Consider the following 27,058-nt stretch of genomic DNA (forward strand, 5'->3'; position numbering starts at 1 on the left):
CCAGTCCACAGGTCTTACTGCTATTTCGTATGTTGCAGATTTTTAAAATAAAGAGTTTCCCAAGCTTAAAATATGATCTTCCCTAATACAGGAGAATTACTGAGACCAGTTCCAGCTTTTGAATTATATTCACCTCATGAAGAAAATCAGTGTGAACCACTCTGAATACTGTTTTTTCCCCTTGGACTTAGTGGAATGATTTCTCCTCAGAAAATTAGAAAGATAACTGATAAATAATATCATATTCCTTAGTAATTAATCTAGAACATGCAAAGATGATTTTTTCATATATGGTATCCAGATGGTAATAGTCACTCATGAATATCTGCCATGGTAGGATCTTTGCATCACCAGGGAGACCCTGTGTTTATAACAGCTTTAGCAGTTGTTCTCATGTTCTCTGTTCTGTTCTCCAAAAATAGTTTAGCTGTGGGCAGTGGCATTTCCAGAACATATGGATCAAATTCCCAGTTTCCTTTTCACAGCTCTAGCATTTGTAGTTTTCACACATCTCAAAATGTTCTAAAAAGGGTGGGTTTTTTCCCTGTTGTTTGCATAAGTTTCATACTTCAGTCAGAACTGATACTTTCATATTCATATCCAATTTGTCCCACATTTTTCACTGGAGTTGTAATCTAGTTCTTCCATAATTTCACTAGGTTCCCAATTCTTTTTTTTCCTAAGAATTCTTAAGGGTAATTATATTTTTGTCTCTGAAAATATTAACTGAAGGACTGTAAGGAATTACTCTAATGAAGCTTTCTTTTGGTCTCAGATAAGGAAGTTTTTCAGCTAAATCCTTTTCCAGTGTTAATTTGAAATAATGGAGTATACTGCAGAGGCATCCAAGTATGGAAAAAGAAGCTATTTTAATATCATTATTCACATAATTTATATGTAATTTTAAAAGCACAATGGTGATGGATTTGTTATTCTTTACTGTTATTATTCCTGATAACCTTGGTTCATTTTCTTCCCTTTAGTTGTCTTTTGTGGGTACATCTCTAAAACATATAACCTTGACTTCAGGAATTAAGGACACAAGGGCCAGCAATTACACGGAGCTAGTGATATGGCTCCCACATAACAGGACTACTTCACCATTCTACTAAGTATGCTAAATATTTGCAGATGGGTTTGTACTGAAGCATAATGCATGGTCCTATTATTGGTAGAAATGCTTTTTTCCCTGATGCTGGTGCCTGTGAAATTGCTTGGTGTTTGTACATTCAAAAGGGTCAGTTTTACCCTTTGTATCTGACAGGACAGGCAGAATGAGGAATTGCTTCTTCACTTTTCATTCATTTTGTAAAAACTGAAGAAAAATTTTCATAGCTTGCTGGTAAGAAAAATTAAGCCTTGATAAAGGAGACCTTTTATTTATTATTATTATTCATGAGCTTTCCATAGCCGGCTCACCCAATCATACTTTAGCTTAACTGAAGTAAGTTAATATATCATGAACCATTTCAGCCTTTTCTAAGTGAACAGTAAAATTCCCATTGAATTTAGTGAGACCAAGATTTCATTTTATCAGCTGTACTCCCTTATAGTCCTCTATGTTCTCCCTTATAGTCCTCTATATTCTTATTCCTTGAAGCCATCAAAATAATTTTGTGCCTGATCCAAAATGTTGTGGATTCAAGCTGTTTCTTGTTGACCTCAGTGGGCATGAGCCAGAGCTTCTCACATTTAGTTAACAATATTAACAAAGCCAATAAGACATGGGAGTTACTTCTTTGCTGAAGCAGAAATTCAGCTCTTCTAACAACTTGTTGAACAAATTAATTTCTTTCCTCAAATTTACTTGTACTTCATTTGCGGCTCTACCAAATTGTACTTTAAAGCCCTAACTCTGAAAACAAAGGAATGATCAATCCAAAAGTAGGTTACCATGTCTTAATTTTACTGGGTGTTTTGCTGCTCTGCCTTTTGTTTTTACTAGAGCCAGAGATCACAAAACTGAAGAAAAACCTGACTTCCATGAGACAACTTTATGGAAGTTTAATTACCAAATGAAATATTACTTCTTTTACTCCTCCCCCAAGAATATTATACTTTATTCTTACTACCAGTGCCTCTAAAGAAATGTTACTTAGCATCTATAGCATGTTCCTACTTATTTGGGCTACCTAATTACACTCCATAGAGAGTGTAGTGGAAAGTTATTGGCTGTCCATGAAGCCAAGCCCACATGGATTAGTTACTCCATTACCCACAACTTACTGACACCTTTTAATATAACCTAATCCTTTCTATGAATAGTAGTAGCAATGTTATGCATTAATTTTAAAAGATGCATAAATACATGTACCAATACAGAAAACATGTTCTTGTCTGCTTTCTCTTACTTCCTGACAATGAAATATGCAGTAACTTGGACTTCATCTTTTGGCTGTTTTGATATTTTATGGTGGTATTTTTATCTCCTTGTTCTTGATTGCTTCCTCCTCTTTCATTCCATGAAGAAACAATAATTTACTTGGTCATCCCTGGGCAAACATAATGATTTCACACAGGAAAGGCATGTTCAGCAAAGGCAACGCTCACACCGAGTTGTTCTTGTGGAGCAAATAAACCACTGTAATACTAAATACACAGAAAATGCCTAATTAATAGGGCTTAAGTCAGCACTTTCTATACCAATCTTAGCTTTCCTGTAAATTCAGCAAGGCTGTCATTTCACAGTGGATCTAAATGAGCGGTTACAACAAAACAAAATTGGTTTAATGGCGTGGAGATTTAATATTAATTAAAAAAAAACAAACACAGAAACCCAAACCATGGGTCTGCTAAAGTAAAAGTAGTATCAGAAAATTGATTACAAACTTCTGGAGAACAGAGTGTGATTTTTAAACACTGCACTTGGAAAACAAAAAGTAAAGATAGTAACGTGCAATTTCTGAAGATTAGTCTTGTTAGGTTTAGGTATCATTTGAACTTTTGAGAGTTCAGCCTTTGTTTTACTGGAAGTTTTCTTTCTAATTCCAGGAATCTTTGTTTGCTTGAGTATTTATGTGCCAAAACTAACTAGTCTATAAATAACCTACCTCTACACATAGTACAGAAATAAATACTGTACAGTAAAATAACCCCTAAGATTAAGTCAGATCTTCGTCATGCTGCATGTCATAGAAATGGACGTAACAAGAACCATTGGCATAGCAATTTGCAAGTACTATACATTAACTATCCATCTTTATAATTACTTATAATTTGTTTTGTATTTTCATTTGTCAGTGTTGACAAACATGTCTGATTTCTACATTTCTATTTTCACTTTTAGAGAAAATTATTGTTTACAGCTACAACCTCTTGAGGTCTAAAATAATGCACCAGACATTGAAGCCAAAAGTTAGAGATGCTTAGGTGTCTTCAGGATTAAGAAACAACTAACAGCATTGTTTTCTTTGGACTTTAACTTTGAGCTACAAGTTCTATATTTACTTTGTTGTGTTTTAAGTAGATAGCTACCGGGACTAGATAATGAATATGTTGAAATCAATGAGGATTAGTTTTATCAGGTTCAGTGAGATTTTGTGGGGCAGACTTAGTGCTTATATACTACAGAAGTTACATCTGAAATAACTCAGAAATACAGTAATTCTGCATATTAAGTAAGCATTCCCAATAGTTTCTCACACCCAAAACTCTTTGAAGTTTCTGCATATCCAACACGGATTGGTGATGTCAGAACAAATTACAAATTAAATTACTATTATTTGATTGTTCTGTACTGCCAATTGCTGTTTGTATTATTTAAAAATTTTCTGATGACACTGTCACAGGTTTTTTTCTTTATGAGAAAAATTGGAATGAACCATCAGTCAGCAAAATTGTTGATAGACCATCAACTGTAGCAAATATCTATGGGTAAAATTCAAATACAGCGAAATACTGAAGATGAAAACCATGTTAACTTCCCAGGAAATACACGGGCAGGCATTTAAGACATATTTTACCACTATAGTGGCTGTAAGTATCTGCTTAAGGAAATTAAGATTTGGAAGAGTTCACCCAAGATGTTTATAGAAACTTTGATAATCTTTACACCAAAATAAAATATGGCTATAGAACAGTTCATACTTCATCTCACTCTGGGAGGCGTGTAATACCTCTTAGAAGCTGGACAAATGCAGAGATGTTTTGCCTGAAATTGGCAAAAGGTGCTCACTATTTGCCAAGGATGTTAATATTAAGCTGGTGCCAGTCTTAAGTCCTCGAGATGAAAGTGATCACAGAATCACAGAATGGTAGGGGTTGGAAGGGACCTCTGGAGATCACCTCGTCCAACCCACCTGCTTGAGCAGGCACACCGAGAGCAGGGGGCACAGGAACGCATCCAGGCAGGGTTTGATTGTCTCCAGGGAAGGAGACTCCACAACCTCCCTGGGCAGCCTGTGCCACTGCTCTGTCACCCTCACAGGAAAGAAGTTTTTCCTCATATTCAGGTGGAGCTTCCTGTGTTCCAGCTTGTGCCCATTGCCCCTTGGCCTGTCATTGGGCACCACTGAAAAGAGTGTGGCCCCATCCTCTTGACGCTCACCCTTTATATATTTATAAGCATATTATGTTATGTGTGCATGTGATGTTAGGACTAATGCTGTATCTGGAGAATGCCCTGCTTTCAAAGAAAAGAGAGTAAAGGCAAAGAAAAAGAACAAGGGATGAGCAGAAACAACAAGTAGATACATGAAGACACAATCAGAAAATACTCTGACCAATAATAAAATGTCTATCCTCTCCAAAAACCCTGAAGATGAGGTTTGAAGTTGCTGCAAACCAAATGCTTCATTTTTTTTCCAAGCCCTGTAATGCTTTCTCAGGTCTTTCACAAAACCCTTTTTTTCCTAAACAGTTATTTTCTGAAAAGCAATTTTCTATAAACAGCATTAAAATAGGAAAAAAATTGACTATTTAAGTAGATGTGCAATTTCCAAAACGTTAAAATGATAGAATCTGGTACAATATATCATGTGTAATGTATCAGATTTAAGAATTATAATGAGAAGTTCCATTTGCACCTTTCATTCCATATAGAAGGCTTTAAAGCTGTGGGAATAACTAAATTCCAGAATATAGAAATAAGCAACTGCATACAAGACAGTGAAAGGAGCGAGGGAGAAATGCTAATTGGAAAGAAGATTAAGGTTGTTATGCTGTCTTTAAAGTCAGGAAAGAAATATACTTGCTATTCTTAGTTGGTAACAAATGATCCTACGAATGCAGTAGATCATGCTGAAATGTATTCACTGACTGGACAAAAAAAAAAAAAGATACTGCTGCCATTGTGACTTCTTAATATTCAAGGACAAAATCAATATTATAATAAGTATCTCAGACATTTTTGCAACTCTAACGCCACTTCATCAGATCGTCCAATGTAAATCTTCCTATTTTTCCAGAGTATTTTCTTTTCAGAGATGGCATGTGTTTTCATACAACACTCCCTTTTTTTCAGAATCACAGTAGTGAAGGGGAAGTCTCAGATTACTTCAACAGACCTTCAACCAAGCTCTTCAGTTCTGTGGGACTTCAAATACAAGCTGAGGTAGGGGTGCAGAACTCTTTACAAAGCAATCCCACTGTGCAGAAATGAATTCTAACTTCTCTTCAGCTGGAAAGGTCACCTTTTAGGTATTCCAACTGTATCTTTATCCTAAATTATTGTTTGATAACATCATTATTGCATACCTATAGTGTCTAATATAAGCATTTGCCTTCCCCAGAGATCAGTATATGCAGCTAATGGTTGCAAAAGCTCAACTTATAAAAATAAACTTCCACAAGTAAGCCACGTGACTTCCAGAAACTGCAGAACATCTTGTTAAGCAGAATAGGATATTATGAAATGACCAATAGTATATAAATATTTGTTGAAACTGAGTGAGGACCTTTCTACTCCTGCTGCTGTGTTTTGTGAAATGTGAAGTGGAGTTGCAAGTAAAACAACTCTGGTCATTGAGACTGCACAAGTGGAGTCCCACTGGGCAGCATTCAGCTCAGTTTATTTCCATAAAAAGGTCTGTGCACACTTCTGCCTGTAAGTCCAAAGAACTATCTGTATTTTTGTATGCTTTCAGTCCGCCCCAGAGCTTTGATGGTAGGCAAAGTAAACCTTGGCATTCCAACTTCAGTATGTCAATACTGTTGCAGCTAAGAGCCTGCTGGAGTCTGAGGTTTTGCACTGCTCACACAAGGGGTCAGGAACCGTTCAGGACATAGAATCATGCCATCAGTACTTCAACCACCAGATATGCTTCACTTGCAGGGCATTACAGAATTAGGTAATATTACATACCTATCCTTTCTCAGGAAGAATAATTAATCTATTTATAATACTCAGAAATTATGTGTTGTGTCGGAGAATTAAAATGAAAACTTGTAATTTAATACACCCAATACCTTATGCTTTGGAACATCATGCTTAATGTTTCTTGCAGTAGTTTTGAAACACTCTTAAGGGTGTAACAGTTGTAGCAGTTATGCAAACCACCCACACTCCCTCAATCAAACTGAATTAACAATTGAAAGATTCATTATCTGAATATTTTTTAAATGTGCATAAGAAGCAACTAACCCAGTGTGTAGAATCAGGATAGGAATTGGAGACAGAGGGATTATGACCAGTATATGTTTCATTTCCTAGTGACAGAACGCAGCCTATAGTTATCCTCTTAGCAGAAATACTAAAAAGTAATAGAAATACTTATAAATATGAAGAAAACAAAAAATGAGGACTAGCTCTAGGACTGTATTTGGATATCTGTCAGAACCTAAGTTTGTTTTGAGGTAACACATGAAAAACTGTATTCAATTTCCAAAGCCTGGTATTGTACCACTACTGCTATAGAAGTTGTTTAATTATGCACTTGACAGATTTTAAACATGCTAAACTTGGATTTTAATCATCAGATTTCTTAAAAAAAGAAAACTTGAATCATAGAAGGTTGGCTAAGAGAAGCCAACAGTAATAAATAAATGGAAACTCAGTCTTTCAGAACTCTGAGATCAGGTTACATCTACTATGGAAGCACCACTTTTTATCTTTTTTTATCATTTGCTCCTTTTTGAAGGAAGCCATTCTTACTCATCAGACTGCTACTGGAGATATGGAAGATTCAGCTTCATATAATCCTCTATGACTGTGAATCCAGACCCACATCCAGTTTTCTTTCCCCTTTATGACAGTGACAGAGAGAGATGATAAGAAGAGGCAAAATGATTCTCAAGTTGGATGGATAGATAAAGTTTCTGAAAGGACTGACACAGAAAAAATGGCCAATATCCATACTGGATTAGGCAAAAGGCTCCTCTAATTCAGTGTCCTGCATTTTCATTTGATTCTTAAGGATATTCATCATTGATCTTCCCTACACTCCCACCCATTTTTACGTGTCTCTGACAGCGTCTCATTTGTTTGCATTTTGAGTGCAAGTCTTTTTTGCTGCTCTCACTGCTGCTAAAACAACTGCTTCAGGACAAGCCAAATTACCTTCCTCGAGTTGCAAAATTTTCTTGTTAGTAACTCCATAAAGAAAAATTAATTTCTTAGAAATTTACAGATAAGTAATATTCAGGAAGAACAGTCTGCCTTGTACTGCTTATCCCGCTGTGAAACTCGGACCAATAATAAATACAGGCTGGAGTGATCTAAAGCTTGCAAGTCATTCACAGCAGATACCATTTGTCTTATCCACCTTAACCATAGGCATGAGGGGTGCAGCCCTTTGGAAAGCTCATAGGTGAGATTTTTCTTTCCAGCTTAAATTTCTGTGAAACATATATTCTGTTCCAGAGTTATACCCAAGCTCTGTCAGAAGTGAATTTTACTTGTAGATATGGCAGAAACTGATTTCTGCTTGCCTTATTTATATCTCAGTCATAATCTCTTAATATGCTCTTGCAGCCAGTCCTCACTGTCTGCATTAAGCTCATATTTTCCCAGAAATTTTCATTCACATTTGTTTTCATCACCAATTATCTAAAAGGACTGTACTGCATAACGATAATGATGAGAATCTTCATCATTAGAAGACATGGAGAACTAAGACTGACAACAGAACGCTGACTTTTCCTGAGCGAGAACATTGGCTACGTGGCCTCCCTGAAGCATGGTCTACCTCACAAATTCTACCCTTCTCATTCCAGGTCCTGCAAGCTTTGCTTGTAGAGCGGTATTTTTGTATGTGATGTGTAACCCAAGCAAGAAAAACTAGTCATGCAATATAATTTACTAGAAACAGCTTATCATATGTTTACTGAGTTTATGGATTCTTTTATTAGGCACCCAAAAGGGAGAAAATCTCTTCCTGAGAAAATCTCTTCCTGAGAAAAACAACAGAATATGCATTTGGAAGACTAAAGGGTGAATAAATAGAAGACCCAGACATGTAGACTAGAAACTCATGAGAAATATCTGTTTCTCGTGGCAGCTGCTTGCTGTGGTTTATATAATCTTTCTGAAAACAAAGGGGAGAGGTTTGCAGATACGGAGAGGCGACAGTTGGAACATGATGGACTTACTTGAACATTTTGAAAAGCCCAAATGAAGACCACTGTGAAACGCTACAATTATGTAGCAACACAGAGATAGAGATCTGTTGTGCTCCTATTGCACAGTGTTTACACTTACAATGAGGAGTTCATTCTGCAGATGAATATGTGCAGATCAGTGAATGCAAAAGCTTTATGATAACTTAAATGAGGATGTAATCTGCTCCATTTTGGATTTTATTATTGCACTATTATTCACTTTTTAAGTAGATGTATGTATTTTTATGAACTAAAGATGGTATTTTAAATAATTGTTCAAGAGGGTGAACAATGAACATAAGCACATTTTCTAATATTTTTAATAATAATTGAAATTTTCAGTGAAAATAAGAGCACTGTATATTATTTAAATTATAAAGTTGTGGTGTTTTAAAATGCAGTAACCCCCTTAAGTTTATAAAATGAAGCAAGCAGACAGGGCTGTTCTCCAAGTCACGAGTTAGACGGGCATATCTGTTTTCTGCATCTCTGGATGTTGGATAAAACACAGCTTTATGGGTGAGGAGTTTATGTAATCGGAAACTTTCTATTATTCCCCCTTCTAGAAAAAAATTAGAAAGAGTGTTTAAGGTAAATGGCTGTAGTCAGATCACATCAGCCAGTGGTGTACGCTTCTCGCATTTCAAGCTGTGCTGTGAAATCACTGACTCATCGATAGTCTTTTCATTGTTATGATTCTGAGTGTTTCCCTTCAATATTTTTGTTCTCATGTTCACAAATATGGCATCATTTAAACTTCTTTCATAGGCATAGGTGTTGTCAGTGTTGCTATGTTTGCCAGTGAGGTCACTTGTGCAGAAAAGAATAAAGGCCACTAGTTACAGTCAAAGCTGTAGCCTCCTTGCCAACATCATAAACAGTTTTGCTTAATTTCTTTGATTCCTCTCAGCTCTTACCAGCTTGTTCCAGTTTTGCGGTACTATCATCATCTTCCTTATTTTTGTAGAGAACTCTTTGAGATTATGAAGGACAGTGGCAAGGGATAGATTGATTATTAAATGGGAGGATGACTGCAGTCTAAGCAACAGTGGAGAAAAATTTGACCAATAATCACCCAGATACCTCTGCAGGTTGCTGCAGAGTGGGGTTTGCTAGATTTGGACAACAGAAGTAAATCCTGCAGGTGTGCATTTCTATTAGTTTGTCCTCAATTTAGCTGCTACGTTCCGTGATATTCTTAAGAAAGAGAAAGATTGTTCAAACAGGCAGTGAGTAAAATGGAAGCATACACTGTGTTGCTGCTGTACAAGGGTACTGCCCATCAAGCTGGTTAAATGGGTGGCTGTATGGGCAGTCTCAAGACTGATGTCCAGTCTCTGTCTATTTAGAACACTATCTGTAGGCTCATGAGGAACAGAAAGTTCACTGAAAAGAGCAGTACAAGATCCAAACGGGTGTATGAAAACCGCAGTGTGACTTAAAGCATATCCTTCCTTTTTTTTTTTTTTTTTAAATACTCATGTTATGTTTTGGCTTCTTTATTTCATAATAATTTGTTTTTAAAAAACCAAGAGCGTAAGTGAAAATGTGTGCCACATAAATTTTTTCTTGTTTGTGTTCCCACTGGAAAGGTTTTTTTACTTCAGAGTTGCTTCCTTGCTGACTTTCCTGTCTTAGCTAGAGAGAACTTGTTTGGTCAATGATCAGGGAAAAAACTGGCCTGTGAACAAGATACAATTAGGTCTGCTGAAATACCAGAAAAGGTATTTCAAACATCAAACATTCAAACATTAAATAGAGGTTGTCTAGTGGGGTGAAAATTATAGGAGGTAACTGCTAGGAGATAAAAGCAATATATTACATCATATATTCCAGAAGTAGGCTCCTTTATGGTTTGAGTTTCTGCTCAGAAACATAGCAATTCTTCTAACTATAAGCCAGAGGCCTTGGATACCTTGGACTTTCTTTGTCTTGCTTTGTTTCACCAGCAAGCTCCATGATTTCATCATCATTCTCCTCCTGCTCCTCACTATTGTTAACACAGATGGAATCCTGATGGTGTTTTCAATGAAATGTTTTGGTTGCGTGAAAAAGCCTGAACTTTACAACAGCTAAAGAGCTTCCTGGAAGTCATAGAAGTTTTTATTAATTTCATCTGAATTTTCTTCTTTAGGCCACCCGTTTTGACCATGTGTTTGATTGAAGAAAAACTTCCAAGTCTGCTAATTTCTTTGGCTAGAATTCAAATGAATCTATGCATATAACTCTTTCTGAAAATCAATGAAATCCAAAACCTCACAGGACTATTCTGAAGTGTGAGGTATGACTGTGTAACAATCACAAATATGTTTACGATGAAATCCTAAGAAGTTACATTGTCAAAATAGTGTGCTTGATTATACTCATGATTTAAAAGTAGAGCACAGGTTGTACCAGGACAACCAAAAACCAGCAGGCATATGAGCGAAGAGGGGAACTGATTCAAGTAGCCAGCGAAATAATATGGGATTAATGATCATAATACTGGAAAGATGAAGGCAGGGGAAGAAGAAGAAAGATGATCACCATGACTACCAGGACTGACAGCACACTATATAGTCTCTGCTATGTTTTGTTTGGCGTATTTTCTACTTGATTGCTTAGCCCATGGAGAACATTCAGTAGGATTTTATTCTTACTACATGAACACTACAACCCTTGGAATTACACTTCCACTCTGAATACTGAAGATTAAGTATTTCATGTTTGCCTTCAAGTTGGCTGAATCTTTATTTTCTGCATTTTTTTTCTTTTTTTTTTTTTAGTTTTAGAATATAAGTGAACAAAAAGAGATCAAGTGAAGAAGTACAGCTGAAGCACGACCCACAATCATTCTTTTTGCCATATTTATCCAATTCTAGTAAAAGTACAGCCCCTCACATCAGTAATTTTATTTTTAACTTCTTTTGCATAAAATATTTCCATTTACTTTGTTTTCACTGCTTATCACCAGTGATAACAAACTTGCAAAATATGGGACTGTATTTATTTTGTTGATATTAACACCCTGTAAATTGAAAAGCAAATTAAGTACAAGTGTTCATTCTCAGCAGTAGACTAAGGTTCATCATAAATGTAAGTCAGTAATAATAGATGTCCTGAAAATATGAAAAGGTAACTCAAAAGTTTATTGGAATGCCATGAAGGGTTTTGTTCTTCAAAATTGTACAGCTAAACAAAGCAGTAGAATGCATGTGATTATAGGAGACCATAATGTATTGGACACCTTTAAATAGCCTCATCCCTTATATGATCTCCTACTCCTTCTGTAATATATTAGTAAACATACTGCTTTGCTGTGGAATGTAATTACAATCGGTATTCTGTGCCCAAAGGAACTGACAATTTGATTTCATGCCTGTTGCTAAGTTTTCAGTCTGCAAAGTCAACCCACAGTTTCTACTTATGTGTTTACTAAATGAATACCAATTATTTTTTAATTTAATGCTGTGACTCAGGCACTACTGCTCTAATATACACTATATATAGTTTTTCACATATATTGCAGAAATGTACAACTTCCACAAACATAAAAAATCTAGCTGCATTTTTGCAAAGAATGGGAGCATATATTCAACCTTAAGTGTCGGTTTGAGTTCCCTTATAAGTATACAGTTAGATATTTTACTGAGGTTGAGAGATAACAAAACTCAATATAATTTACTACTTTTAACTTTTTTAGGAAAAGGTTTCATTTGCCAATGGAAGTACAGAACTCATTAATCAGAGTGGGTTTTTTTGGACTGTACTCTAAAGGGTCTTTATTTACAGACTTCTGCTTTGTGGGGGAGAGGGAGAATTGAAAGTGGTATCTGCTAACAGTGCTAAGAATACAAATTTATTGGAGCTGAGGTACCATTTAGAGATTAATCTTTAACACTCTCTAACATCAAGTCGACGTTTAATCATTGTGACTAGGTCAAACAATTGACAGACCTCTATGTTTTGGTAAAGACTTATGTTGAAGTCCACAAGCAATTCTCAGAGATTGAGTTTACAAGTAATATTTTTGTAATTAATCATACTTTTAATTCTTTACTTCCTTTACTGAAGCTCGGTAAGTTATTTTGGCATGTCACACCTCTGGCATGGGGGATGGGGCCCCCTATTGCTAATGGAAAGAATATCACACACAGGTGAGTTAGAGGAATTAATGGACATTTAACTTTGTTTATCACCCAAATGTGATACTACATTTGGATGAGTGTCTACCCGTGTAGTCTTCACCTGCTTGAAAAACACCTGTCTAAACATTTTAATAATTTCTAATGGAATACCAAGTATGCAGAAGAGAAAAAAATAAGCCTTTTTTTTCTTTTAAAATTCATCGTAAATGCACTAAAATCCATATGCTTTTTAGATCTTCTCATATCACATCCCTAGCTCTGCCAAAGCCTCTGAGATGTCCTTTCAATATTTCATAAAGTTATGCTTAGTACAAACAGTGTGAGTGAATAATTCTTGGTGGCTGGTGCCAGCTTCTGTTAGTATGGCCAAAGTTGTATCAACATCTCTTTTAACTCTTCACTTTCTGATTTGAGAAATATGAACTTTGCTAAACTTCACACCTTTAAAATACAATTGGAATATGAAACAGACAATAAAAATGAACAAAACACTGAAGAGTTATGCTGATCACAAATCAGCATAATGAGTTACTGCTCATCAGAGAACCAGAATAACTGATGGCATCTAATAATACAGTTAAATGTGTTAGCATAAACGACCATAAACACCAAATTTTAGTAAAGTAAAATAGATTGTCAGCCTAATGAATCAGTCAATGAAAGATATATTTTTTTAAGTCTGCATGCTAATGACAACTTCATTTTTGAGCCAGGAATTGTGAGTGATGATGGTTTGCTGCCAGGCATTGAATTTTAAATGGTGAAGTAACATCCTCAAAATAATGAGTCATTTGTTGTTACACATGGCATTCTATTTGCTACTGTCTAAAACGATATAACATTCTCAAAGACAGCATGTGAGTATTGGGTTTTTCTTTTTACTGCAGAGATAAAACAGTTGTATTCCAGATCGACTTTTATTCTAGCATTTTATTTTACCAAAGTTATTCCTGTCACCCCATTCCGAATGTAACATGCATATTTTGGATATGTAACATTTACATTTTCACACAAGATACCTATTTACAAGCCTGTGATTTAACAGCAGGTGTATGTGTGCATGTTATAAAGCAATGGAAAGCTTACTAGACAACCCACGTCTTAATAATTTGCATGCCTTTGCACACCTGTTGAGTTTACCTCCATTGATCCCCATGTCTCACTCCCCAAAACCTTTTCTCTGACTGCATTTCTTCTGTGGATCTGTTTCAAGTGCTGATGCTTTTGAAGACATACATATCTCAAATGCATATGCCACATATTAAAATATGGTAATTGATTTTTGGTAACAGAATATGGCATTCTATTTGTCTTTGACATTCCTTATTTGTCCTTGCTCTTTGGTGAATCACTTCTCAATTTTAACCAAATCCTCCTTTATTACATCATGGGGTTCACATGACAATTATGGAATTAAATGTCGTGATCCTAGTTCTGTCCTTATGTACATCAATGTGACATACAAAATTAAAGCAGTCTTTGCTAATTTAATTTTTAATTTTACTAAGGCTTTACGTATTCTTTATAGTTATTCTATGTTGTGCTATATTCCTGCAAAAGAACAAGGATAGGATTGCATGTATATTAACTTTGAGGAATATTATGTTTTGCTTTACATGTGCTGGCAAACTAGAATTAGTTAATATTAGCAGTAGTTTGATTTTATTTATCTTACTCAAAATTCAAAATATGATTGCTAAATAAAGGATGCTACCGAGGTGCAGTCTTTTATAATTCTATTTCTAACAGTCAAAATGTTATATGATTCAAAATCATTTACTTTTTTTCCTCCTTTCATAATGTTAATTGGTCTTTGCTGCCAGAACAACCTTTGCCTTGTCATGGTACCTGGTAATATTATTACTGTATTACAAGATGTCATGATAATAAAAGCCGAAAAATTGTTCTCCCAGTGGCATATTCAGAGTGCATAACGTTTTGCAGAATATTGTGTATCCCTCCCAAATATTCTCAATGTATCTTTAATGAAAAGTTGTCCAGATTATTGCAAATATTAGCAGCATTTCATATCTGAGACACATTTTTACATCACCTGAAACTTACCAGGGAAAATATTGGGAAAGAACCTGAGAGACATTTTATCTCCTCCTTTGGCAGGAGTTTGGTTTTGAACCTATGTTTACACTTTACTTAAATATGCATATTATGATTATCTTCATATAGCAGAAAAAGAATGTTTAGAAGAGAATGATCACAAATGACTTACAGGATAGAGGCTGGAACTTTCAGAACGGAAAGTAATTTAATATCTAACCCCCAGCAAGAGAAAAAGTCTTGAAAGCCATGCTGAAAGTTCTTCCTACTGTCAATTAAAAATATTAATTTAAACAACACACTAATAGATTGTGAAATTGCCATTGCATTAATTGTCAAAGGATTATTTACTTGACCTGTAATGCAGAGTTATATATCATATAAAATATTGAAATATTGTGTGGTACAACATTAGAGAACAAAAAATGTCGACAAGTTTATTTTGTCTTTCAAATTTATCCAAATTTAACTTTGCCCACCTTTATCTAAATTCAATTTGGAACTACTGATTTTCAGGTTAATAAATGATCTGCAACCTGTGCTAGAAAATCAGTAAGCTTTCATTTTAACTTAAAAGGATCCCAAGTACCTGAAGCCCCAACTCACCTTCCAGGGTGCAATAAAACAATAGGAATCTCTCAATCATATTGGTTATTTCCTTAATTTAATACTTCTCTACACATTAAAAAAATAGGAGGATTTGGTTATAAATTATGTTATTGACACTCCATTTGACAGAGGCTCTGTGAAGGGCAGCTTTCTGAGCTACCATTTAGTCTTTTTGATTATTTTTTATTTTCAGAAGATGACAAGATGACTACAAATGTGTCTCTCACACTCAGAAGATAATTTAGATTGAACTCCCTAACTTTTATAACTTTGTTCCACAGACCACAGTAAATAGGCTATTCAAATTATTATTAATTTCACTGGTTTCTGTGTCTAGTTTTAAATGTTCCATTACATCAGTTGCACAAATAATTCCCTTCAAGTAGCATGGGAAAGACACTGACATAATAATTTTAGAAATAACTGTAGAAACATCTAAAAAGATTAACAAAGGAAATATTATGCCACTACCAAATTAATAACTAAAACAGCATGAAAATCACTGTATAATTATCTAGGTTTCTATAGAAACCATGTTTGATGGGTAGCCAAAAAGGCTTCCAACTGGGCTTCCATACTTCTGTTCTGCCTTTCACAAATGACGAACCAGTTTTTCAGTAGTGTAAGTCCTTATCCTATACTTTTCAAGCAGCACCCTTTAGCAGCACTAATCACCTATAAGCTTTTTTAAGATCTGAACTCTGGAACTTGAACATGTAAAAATACTTTTTAAAAATGTATTATGACAAATACCATGCTATCAACTAAAGGGGGGCAGGGAAAGGAAAACAGAACAAATTTATATATGGTAATACTTCTGTGTTGTCACAATACAATAGTTGCATAAAAATAAGTGAAGGCATTAATCCAAGAAACAAGTTGGGGTTTTATTACGTTTTGTCACTGTAGTTTTTCATTAAATTTTCTCATCAGGCCCTCTCAAAGCCTTTGGCCCTGAAGTAGTAATAATATGGATATAAGCAAATGATCCCCAGCACTAGCAAAGGTGAAGAAGGTGTGGCACATCCCATAAGTCCATATTCCATTAGAAACAGTAGAAGTTTCACCTGAATTTGTGTTTCGTTTAAATAACCTAGATTGACAATTACTTGTGGCAATATTGTTTTCACATGCTGCTTACACAGCAGATTTTAGCAAAGCCACCTTAGAAATTTCTATAACTAAGAAAACATAAGCTCTGTATTCAATATATTTTTTTCCTACCAAAGTTGATGAAAATGCTGCCCTTGTGTTCATGCACCCAGTTTTTCCTGAAGGCACTAGGTCAGATAAATTTTAATTTAATTTATAGATTGTTTGCAAATAACAAACGGGTATTTTAAGAAATATTTTGTTAGTAACCCCCTAGAAGCTGCACAACCTTTTTATTGTTCCATCACTTAGAGAAGCGTTAAGATAATGTCTGAAGTAGACCTCAATTCTAATTGTATACACTCACAGGAAAACTACCTATACACGCTGCCCTGATTCCAGAAATCGAGAACATGACAAGGGTAGGGTGGAAGCTGGTACAATGGATTTGGAAGGTACTATATGTGCTGCCTGGCCTACTTCTTGATCTATTTGTTTATGTTTAGAAAGCACTGCATAGGAAAATTTCAAAACAGAAAATAGAGATCCTGTGTTTAAAACAAGCAAGTTCCTGACAGATCTGCTTTATTTCAGAGAAAGAAAAGCATACCTGCTGTTATTTTAATACTTTGTGGGATTCTTGTAATAGTTGAATAATTTATTTTGTATTATTTACAGTTACTTAGAACATTCAATTAATGTTCTATAATATTCTGGGATTTAAATTCTGCAACTCCAGTTTAGTCCATTAGATCCTGAGACTTCGTGTGCTTTAGCACTTTACAATCGCTGGATTTGATCAAACTAAATGACAGAATTACAGTTTAATTTTGTGCTATTTTTGGATGCAGAAAATCTCTCTAAATCATAAACTGAGATTGGGCCTGAGCACTGAGAGTGCTGTACAAGAAAATGTAATATCACAGAAAGAAGTGTAGACCCAAAACACCATATTTTATTCTATATTACATAATCCACCAACACTCTTCAGTTTCATCCTACTTAATGCTAGGCATCTTTCTGGGAGAACTGCCATCGTAGGCTCCTGATACAATCAACACAGAAGGGCAGAGAAGCACAGACCTCCATGTGGTGATTCAGTTCCCTTCAGATCTGCATTGCCCTCAGAGTTGCCTGTCTCTACTTATTGATAATAAAGGGAACTGGAGCACTGAGATGCCTTATTTTCTCTAACATGACATGGGATTAATCCTTTTATGTTTGGTTGTTTTTCTACTGTAACATAGTGTTCCAAATCTGAAGGCCTTGATTTGTCTTGTTTGGTCTAGATCATTGTCTGGATTTGTTTTCATCCTTACAAGCAACTTATTCATACTGTTTCCTCCAGATGAGAATTTTTACTGTGTAGTTGGTGTTGAGACTGGAGTATTTGCATACTACATTTTTTCTGTAAGTCTGTGTGTGGAAACATCCCAATTTTTTTATGTTGAAGGCACTGAAGGGTAAAAAATGTTAAGACTTGACCTCAGTGTGCTTTGAATGAAGGCATAAACAAATTTTGTGCAGATTTCTTAGTCTTCAGTATGAAAATAACAGACGTCCGTCTCAAACAGTTTGTAGTTGCCTTTTTAATAACCTAATCATTCTACACTGGTGATGTATGACTGACACTGATTTAAAAAGCAAAATAAGTCTCAATACATGATTCACTCTTTCACAGAAAGATGCCCGAAATAGTCATTCACCGGTATTTGTCTTCTCGTACAGTTTACAGAAATAATCAGTATTCCATTTCACAAACAAGTGCAAACGTCCATTAGCTAAATGACACAACATATACTTGACTAGGTCTGTAACTTTCACTAGAACTCTGTCAGTAGTTACTGCTGAACAGTGTCACATAAGAGTACATATATTGTATAATTGCTCTGGTCAGGACACCACTGAGGTATTTAAGCAAAGAAAAATTACTGGATCGACTAATCTGTCTTTGAAATCAGAGGAAAAGAGAAAAAAAAATCCTTGTATATAATCTGTAATCTACAGATACATGGAGTTGGTCTTATGAATTTATTGAGCCGCAAATGAGTTCTACCCCCAGATCCAGAAATAATTATCATCAAAAATCAGAGTGGAATTGAGCAAAAAATTTGTTATGTGTTTACTGTTTGATCTGTAATAACATTGAAAATTGTCAAGTGTATACAAAAATACAAAAGCACCCTTTTCCCACTGTATTCTGAGTGCAAAGGACAGCTTGAATAATGACATCTTAAAACTCTGAGATTAGCCAACTAGCTGTAAACATTAGATTATTTATTTTTTAACTTTTCATCTGAAAGCTTACACCTGAGCTATAAGACATAAGTCAGAATGCATCTACATGTGTAACCACCACTTATAAGATTCTGTTGTGGAGATGTAACTGATGGGTTTGTTGATGATGTATGAGGCAGAATTTAATTAATTTTCTGTGGGTTTTCTGCTAGCTCTGGTAGAAGTTATTTTGCAACTACTCATTATATGCAGACAGGAGCAAAGTTGATGAGGAAAAGTTCCTCTTCTGCATTTATAATTTTTAAAAAATGTTTTCTATAAATATGGTGTTTTCTTGCAGCTACTGTACATAATATAGAGCCCTCAAACTGATCTTTAAAGGAAATTTCTGTTGAGAAAGATGACCAGTCAAATGGTAACACATGCAATGCTGTTGTCTACACACTTGAAGAAGGAGTGAAAATGTTCTGGGCTTAGAAATACTAAATTTTCTCTCTCCATTGTAAACTATTGGGAGACCAGGAGGTCCAGCCAGCTTCTTCCCCAGGGTCCTGGGTATGCTGAAGCACTTCTAAGCGCCTGGGACTGAACAGTTCCTCTGCATTTGAGAGAGCATAATTTCAGTTCTGGATAGACAGATGGATGGCAGAGGCACGTTCCTGCTCACTGAACTTGCACCCATACAAAAATCAGACATAAGTATGTTCTGATATAAATATCCACTTGCTCTCTAAACACATGAGCTTCCAGAAAAGATCCTATAATATACATTCTGCAGCAAAATTGTACTTTCAGAATTATCAGTGGAGACAGCTCCAATATGCTCGTACATATCCAGCTATTTTGTACTCTGTACAGAACTATAGGTTTCTGTTATTGCACAAGGAAGTAAGGAAAGCACCTCTCATATCTCAGCAAAAAACTACTTTTAAATATGTTAAAAATATACCCAAAATCCTGAAAATTTGATTAAGAAGCCTATCTTTTAGATATGAACTAACTGCTGGAATGTAGTTATGCACCAGCATTTATTTCGTTTAAACTTTCTCACAGAAATGACCATCAAAAGACTTGCAAAAGGTTTCACTTGACGCAGTAAGAAAGCACTCTTGCTGCACTTTCTCAGTGCACCAGTCTAACTGAATTGGTAAAAAGTGGAAGGAGAAAGAGGAGTCTTTCTCAGCTTCATTCCACCTTGGACTTCTTATAAAATGGTATGATCCCCATACGAAGCTATGTGCCACCTCTTTCTATGTGTCTGATAAAAACACATGGTTTTGAACAGAACCCTCAGTAAAGTTATACTGAATTCAGAAGTGCTGAGAAGTCAATGTTCCCATTGAAGCAGATGGCAAAAGCAAACCTGTCAACCAGGAACTGAGAAGGCCTGTGGTGTTACAATTTAATCCATACAGTGTCTGAAAGTTGTTATCTCATTAACCTTAAAGGTCAGCAGAGAGGCACAGTGAGGGCAGTTACCAGTGGCACGAAAAGCACACTATGAGCATGTCCCCATGGTACTGAATATACTCTAAGGGGAAAGTGCTCTGAAACTGTAAGCACTGTATTCAAGCTACTTCTCTAGGCTTATTAATTTTGCATTACTGAAGCAAGTATCATGGACCAAGGCAGTATCTCTAAATGTAATCAAAACATGGTTATGAAAGCACTCTGGTGCAAACTCAACATTTTTTGTGTTGTGCTCCATTACACATATGGATGAGTCTAGTGCTGGTTCCTGTATGTGTCTGGCGGGGATACACTGGGTTACTGCTTGTTGTTGCAGAAAATGTGAAAGATCAGCCAGGTGAAAGCCATCCTGCAGTGGACAGATTCCAGAAATGGACTTTGCTTCGCTTTCAGCATGAAGAAAATCATGTAACTTCTAAATGATGTCTCAAAATGAAACACTGTCTCAAATTCACCATACATGTAGCATTATCAAAGACATTGAACTAATTTAATTTGACTGCTTATAGAGAATTTTTTAGATATTTAAAAAATATACTCTGTAATATAAAAACATATGTAGATGGGTAAAAAAGTGTAAAAACGCCATTATATGTGTTCAGGTAAGCAATAGTAACAATTGTGTAAACAGAACTCCAGTCTTAGGCAAGCTGCAGATGCTTGAACAACTATTCTTAGTCATTCCAAAAGTGCTTCATTTCCTTAGTTATTGCATTACTGGGTGTTTTCATCCTATTTAGTTTATTTTGCAGTCTAGCAGGGTCAATACTAGGTCAGTATATAACGATCTATAATGAGCTAGTATCTGTGGCTGTTGAGACCAGACATAACTATTGTAGGTGAGCTTGCCATTTTCTGCATATTTTACTGTCACTTATCAAAATGCCTGCTGGTGAGCATGATGTTCTGTTTAGCTGCAGCTTCTATACCTTATTCAAATAGGGATCATCACAGTGAGTTTTTAGGAAACATTCTTGTTACTAGCTTACTTTACTGAGAACTGGATACATATTTTGCTCAGCACTTCAGTAAAATATTGAAGTAGGTTAGTTAAAAAGGTGAAGGCATATTTACTTGAGTGCTTTTTATAGTAAAAACTTAAAAGGCAAAATTAGAGCCAATTAAAATTGTCCAAGTGCTACAGTGATAGGATTTTCTGGTTCAAGTATCGTAGTCCTTATTCATATAAAATTTTTCCCTAAAGGGCGATAATATTTAATAGGAAATTTAATCTCACAAAAATTCATTACTGTTTAGAACTGGCAGCATTTGTCATTATGCAGTTGTGTGGCTATGAGACATAGGGTAAAACTGGACCATTTGTTTAGCCGCTGACTGGAACAAACCTTGAATAAAGGACTGAGAGGGACAAGACTAGAAAAGACTATGTGTTATTTTACACTGGTCTTACCAAAAGGGTTAGGCAGCACATAACAGTGGCTATCAGAAAAACAAGCTAGAGAAATAAAGTAAGAGAAAATCAAATCACTGTCTCCAAAATGATAGAACAAACTTTATCAGTGTGCTGACCCAAAGGCACCCTGTCTGGCAAAATAAATACAGGTGATTTAGCCTTTCCAAACAGAATCACTTTCTCTGTTCACCACCCCCCTTGTACACTGTTTTGTAACTCACACATTCCTCCTCTACTTTTCCCCTCCCTGTATATGATACTCGCTATCAGTGTCAATGCCTGACACTACTGCCGAGAAAATTCTATATGTTAAGTAAGCTACCAAGCTACATTATAACCACTATCCATTTATACAAATGTAAGCATGACCATACCCAGTGAGACCAAAGATTCATGTAGTCTACTTTATCTGTCTCCAGCCCTGGTCAACAGCAGATCCTCAGGGTATAAAAATGGGAAAAATCAAGTGCTGTTTCCTGTGGATCTTTTCCTAGCCTCCAATAATCTGCAGCTCATTAATTTCATTAACCAAGTATGTTTCTATTTAATGGCCTCAACAGATTTTTCTCCATGCTTCCCAGAGTCCTGTAAATTTAAGTTTTTAAGATCTTGCAGCAGGAAGTTCTTTGGAGTAACACATTTTTGTTGTCTGAACCTACCATCCACTACTTTCTGTAAACTAGATTAATAAAATCTACATTTTCTGTAATCTACATTATTAACAGATGTCCTCTGTTCTCCTTATGGAACCCTGACTTGGTCATCAGAGGGATTAGCCTGAGATGTTGCATATTTTTCTCCATCTCTCCCACCAGTCTGAGGAAGGTGACCTTAGTATGGGTACTTATGTCAGTACTCTTCAAATTTGAGTGACTTTTTTGCTGAGATTGCACTTTTAGTACATAAGTAAATTTCCCCCACTCTTTTCTCCTGTGTTTTTGCATCTGTATTTCCTTCCTTAAAGTGAGAATGATTCCCTTTCCCATGCATGCACATTCTGTTTCCAAACCCAATGTATCAGGACCCCAGTAGTACCAGGTGTTAGTTAACACTTTCACTGCAAGTATATTACTCTTTTTATTTCAATGCATGAATTCCACGATGCCTGTTTTATCACCGTGTAGTAAAGGAAGAAAAGCCAATAAATATAATAAAAACAAAGGGATTTTGGCCACTTACCAAGTGAAGATAAGACATAGTAATGTAGATATTAAAATGAGGACTTGGTTAAACATTGCAGACTGTGTGCGTTGTATGGCTCTGTGAAGATCATTCTATATTAATGGAAAAATAGGTGTTATTTTTGGTTTTGAATTAATACGGCATGAGCTGTTTCTACAAAAGAATTATATAGTGCCCTGATAAATGCAGTCATTGAAACGCACTTAGAATTTGCTGATCATATAGAAGGCTGCAAAAGAGCCAGCTGTGATTCTGTGATTATTTAACTAGTTCTTTGTTCATCCTGGCACAATTCTGATACTATTGCAAACTGCCTTAAGGTCTGTCTGCTCATGTCTAGCTTACAAATTACAGGCTGCAAGGACCAATTAAGGCATAGCAGTTGAGTTCCCTGCAATTGTTTATGAAAGGAAGAGTAGCAAAACGAAGCAGCCATTCCAACTTTCCCTTATTGGCACAGTAACAATTTATACTAATTGAGATTTCACTTGATGTCTTAATTTTTTCTAATTTTGATGCAGAAAGCAGTTTAGCAATGCTTGACCATTTGTATAATCTAAATACAGATCTGGTTAGCTTCCTATTAAAGTTGGACAGTGGACTGTACTGCCAAAATCCCACTAAAGACAATATACTAAAAAAAATAGAAACTCTAAAATGGTTATTTTTTTTGTCATACTTACAATCATATTCTCTAAAGCATGCTTTGCCAGCCAACAATTTAAAAATACAGGAATAAACAGGTTTCTTAGGACTGGCCAGAAAATCTGAAAGAAAAATTAACAAATTCATTAAAAACTTTTCTATTCAATAATAGAGCTTTTCTATTCAAGCAGCAATGAAACACTTGGAGAAAATAATTATTAATATGTTTCTAGTGTGAGATACAGCTTTAAATATCATTTTTTCTTCCTTTGTGATGAACTGTATGTAAGATAAATTGATAAAATAAGAACAGTCAGTTTTCAGTGCAGACACCAAAGATTCTTAGATTTTTATATCTAGCTGGTTTATTTTATTGACTGTGTTGTGGTTTGAGTTAGCAGGTTTTGGTTTTGTTTGTTCCCTATGAGGGAGGAAGGGGAAAGTGATCTGTATCATTACTTCATTCAAGTAGCAAGCTGTGTTCTTGTTGTTGATAAATTTCTGTTCCCACAGGCACAAATTTGTCATCCACATAAGATTCAAATCTACTTCAATAAAAAGTAAGAGTATTTGTGCAATTATGAAAGGGCAATGTGCAAATGTATTAATTCAAATATGTTTACCGTGATGATGAAAGGGACAGCATTAATTATTTCCAGGAGAAAGGGTATTCTCAGAATTTGTTCCCAGATATTCCCCTTCAAAGAAAAGGAAAAAAAAACCACCATGTCATAGTAGGCTTACATATAGTTCTGATGAGAAATATACGTGATATTCCAATGCCACATATGGAGTCCCTCCCACTAGCTGCATTTCAGAAGGATCATTCTTCTCAGATTTAAACACATATGTCAAATGTAAACATAGAATATAGGCCATTCTTGCTTATTTTTCTTACTGTTTATCATAATGTACCTCACAAGTAAAAATATATACTTTTAAATCTGTATTTTTACTAGAGCAATTCTGTTTCCATATGACCATATATTTCCTTGCTATGACCTGGTTAGTAATACAGCTCAAATGAAGACTTCTAATTGCAGTAACTAGTCAACTCATTCTGTCAGCTAATGAAGAGCTTCATTAAATTAGGTTTTCATTTTTTTCAGAGACTAATATGCTCCTCTCTTCTTCTATTGGATTTTTAGGTACCTTGGAATCATAGGCAGACGTCTTGTCTCTGCTTTTTCATTCCTCAAAGCTAACCTTACTTTTATTTTTACTTGCACGCAGATAAGGAGGTGAGGTTCCTGTCCTAAGGAAATTATCTTTTTAATAATTCTCATTTTTCAGTGACTCTTCATAAAAGTAACAGACTAACCTACTGGCAAATCCTTTTATCTTATATTTTTACTTATTTTGTTAGAAACCTCTAAATCTTTAAAATCCTGCATTACAATGCTTTTGACTGTGCCAAAGTGTTTCTTACCTTAATGCTTATCATCTTAAGTATCTAAAAACTAGAGACAGAGCCCTAGTACAGTGTGGGTTGCACAGACGTATATGCAAAGGACGTGCACTGCTCAGAAGATTTTAACATCAGATCAACTGTACTGATTACCCTTATGCACAGCACACTCCTATAGTCCATACTAACATTTGTTATGAATGATGAGCTGCTCTCTACATTCTTCTGATAGAAATTTAAGGCAAGATATAAAGCAAAAGAGGAATGCAGATATGTTGTATTTTCCAAAGAAAAAATACCAGCTCATTTTCTCTTAATATTTCATTAGCCTTTACATGTTACTCTCACAGGTCTGTATATTTACCTTTATTAATTCTAATCCTGCTATTAAGATATAACTTATTAAAAAAAAATATTAAAAAGAAGAATGAAATTAAGTTAGGGAAAGATAGCAGTATTCCATAGCGACTCTTTCCTTCCTTTGCATTTATCTTCTTTTATTTTCACTTTCTATTTTCTCTTTCCCAGCTATTTTGGAGACAGACATAAGGGAAGACAATCTAGCATTTAATATATAAATTAGGACTACAAGATCAAAGTTCTGTATTTCTGCTACAAACATTTTGGTACATTTCTGGGCTTTTTGGAACTTGAGCTTGCTTACATGAAATTAGAGGTGTTCCCACATATTTCAATGAAAGTGGTACTGATCTTTTAATCTGCTTACTGCTAGCTACAGGTTGGGGATAATACTACTTCTCTTCCCCACCTGAGCTGTGACTGTGAACAATTAAATGTTGGGATGAAAATCCACACATTTAAAAAAGAAGGTATTTAAAATTCAGTGACTTACAGCTTTGCTAACTCTGTGGATCAAGACTCTGTCATAGGTAATGCAATAACATTGTAGCATATATCACAGCAATATTACAAGAATTTGCAGTGCAGCATTATATTTTCAGTTGCAATGATACATTAACCTTTCCTGTTAAAATAACTATCTGATATAACCACCGAAAATTAAATATAAGCTCATAGCATGGAAAATTCTTTTTTCTATTTTCAGATACAGAAGCCACTGTACCTATAGGGCAGGGATTATTGTCTTCCATGTAATTGTAATTGGTGGCAGTTAGACATACTTGAATAATCTTAAATATTTTGTGTGATAACCAGCCCTGTAAACAGAAGTAAAAATATGGGACTTTGAGCTGAGGTTTTCTTTGTAGGCACAATAAAATCAAAAGAATATTTGATTTTCCCAAATGACCCGTTCTGTGTTTTCACGAATTTCCTAATTTTTAATGTTAAGAGTTTTCTTTTCTGCGTTATAGAAATGTCATATAATTTATTTGTGCACATAAAATTCCTGTGCAGATGTGCTCCAGGTACTTAGTGATGCACGTGGCTGCAAGATTCTCGCTTCCACATACAAATGCATCATATCTTCTGCCAAACTGCCTTTTGCAGTGAGAATGTATGGTACTGATAAAAGCCCCTGAGACTGCTTGTGCGCCAGTGATATAGTAGGATTGCCAGTTGTCTGTGACAAGTTTTGGCAGTGAAAATTTCTAATGTAGACATCTTTCAGAAATGTTGGCCAAGGGCAAACCCTCATGTAATAGGTTAAGTTGTGAGAACGCAGATTGTAAACTATTCATTCTTGGATCCAAGTGATCAGCCGTGTAATACAGTGCTACATTCTTTGCATTCCTCCCCATATAAAAGAAATTAAAAAATGCAAATTCACTGTATCCTAGCAGCATGGTATACTATTATGTCCTCACTATTCTGCACGTTGAATCCTTTCTCATATGTCATCAACGAGGTATCAGAAAGGTAAATTCCTTGGAGTAGTCTCCCAAGTGACTGCTTTATTTATTTACAGGTTATTTGTGAAATCCTAGCAACATGCACACAAATGCAAACACAGTCATCTTTTTCTTGTTGTTTTCTTCCTGGCTTGTCCTCTGACTTGTGCCTAAATTGTAAAAACTTTGGAAATGTTGGAATGAAATAAGCAATCTGTCACAGATTTACATGAACCAAGACTGCTTCGGTCATCCTGGCTGTGCAGAAAGGCCTTACAGTAGGTGAAATAACAGCTACCTTGGCTTCCTGAGACGTGTAAAACCAGTCATCACACCTCCAGATTGTAACTAAGAGGACAGGAGCAGAGGGAAGGAGGTGTTTGCATCAGGTGGCTTGCCAAAGTGCATTTTGGTACTATTATTCTCCCTTACATTATTCTTATTCCCTTATGGGGACTGGAAATATAGCCAT

The 27,058-nt window shown here is 35.5% G+C and overlaps 1 protein-coding gene across 11 annotated transcripts in view; it reads right to left on the bottom strand.

Moving 5' to 3' along the window:
* Positions 1–27,058, bottom strand: part of KCNT2 (potassium sodium-activated channel subfamily T member 2) — a 144,229-nt gene that overhangs the window by 68,078 nt on the left and 49,093 nt on the right. For all 11 annotated transcript variants that reach the window (XR_010373412.1, XM_064454747.1, XM_064454744.1 and 8 more), the window contains 3 exons: positions 23,991–24,065; positions 23,406–23,489; positions 22,720–22,814 (listed from right to left, as the gene is read on the bottom strand). Coding sequence is in view for 10 of the 11 variants with exons in the window: in XM_064454747.1 (XP_064310817.1) it covers positions 22,720–22,814; positions 23,406–23,489; positions 23,991–24,065 (254 nt within the window). In the remaining variant the exon portion in view is untranslated. The remainder of the gene's footprint in view (positions 1–22,719; positions 22,815–23,405; positions 23,490–23,990; positions 24,066–27,058) is intronic.

The sequence above is a fragment of the Phalacrocorax carbo genome, chromosome 6 (assembly GCF_963921805.1).
Source record: "Phalacrocorax carbo chromosome 6, bPhaCar2.1, whole genome shotgun sequence".
Taxonomy (NCBI): Eukaryota; Metazoa; Chordata; class Aves; order Suliformes; family Phalacrocoracidae; genus Phalacrocorax; species Phalacrocorax carbo.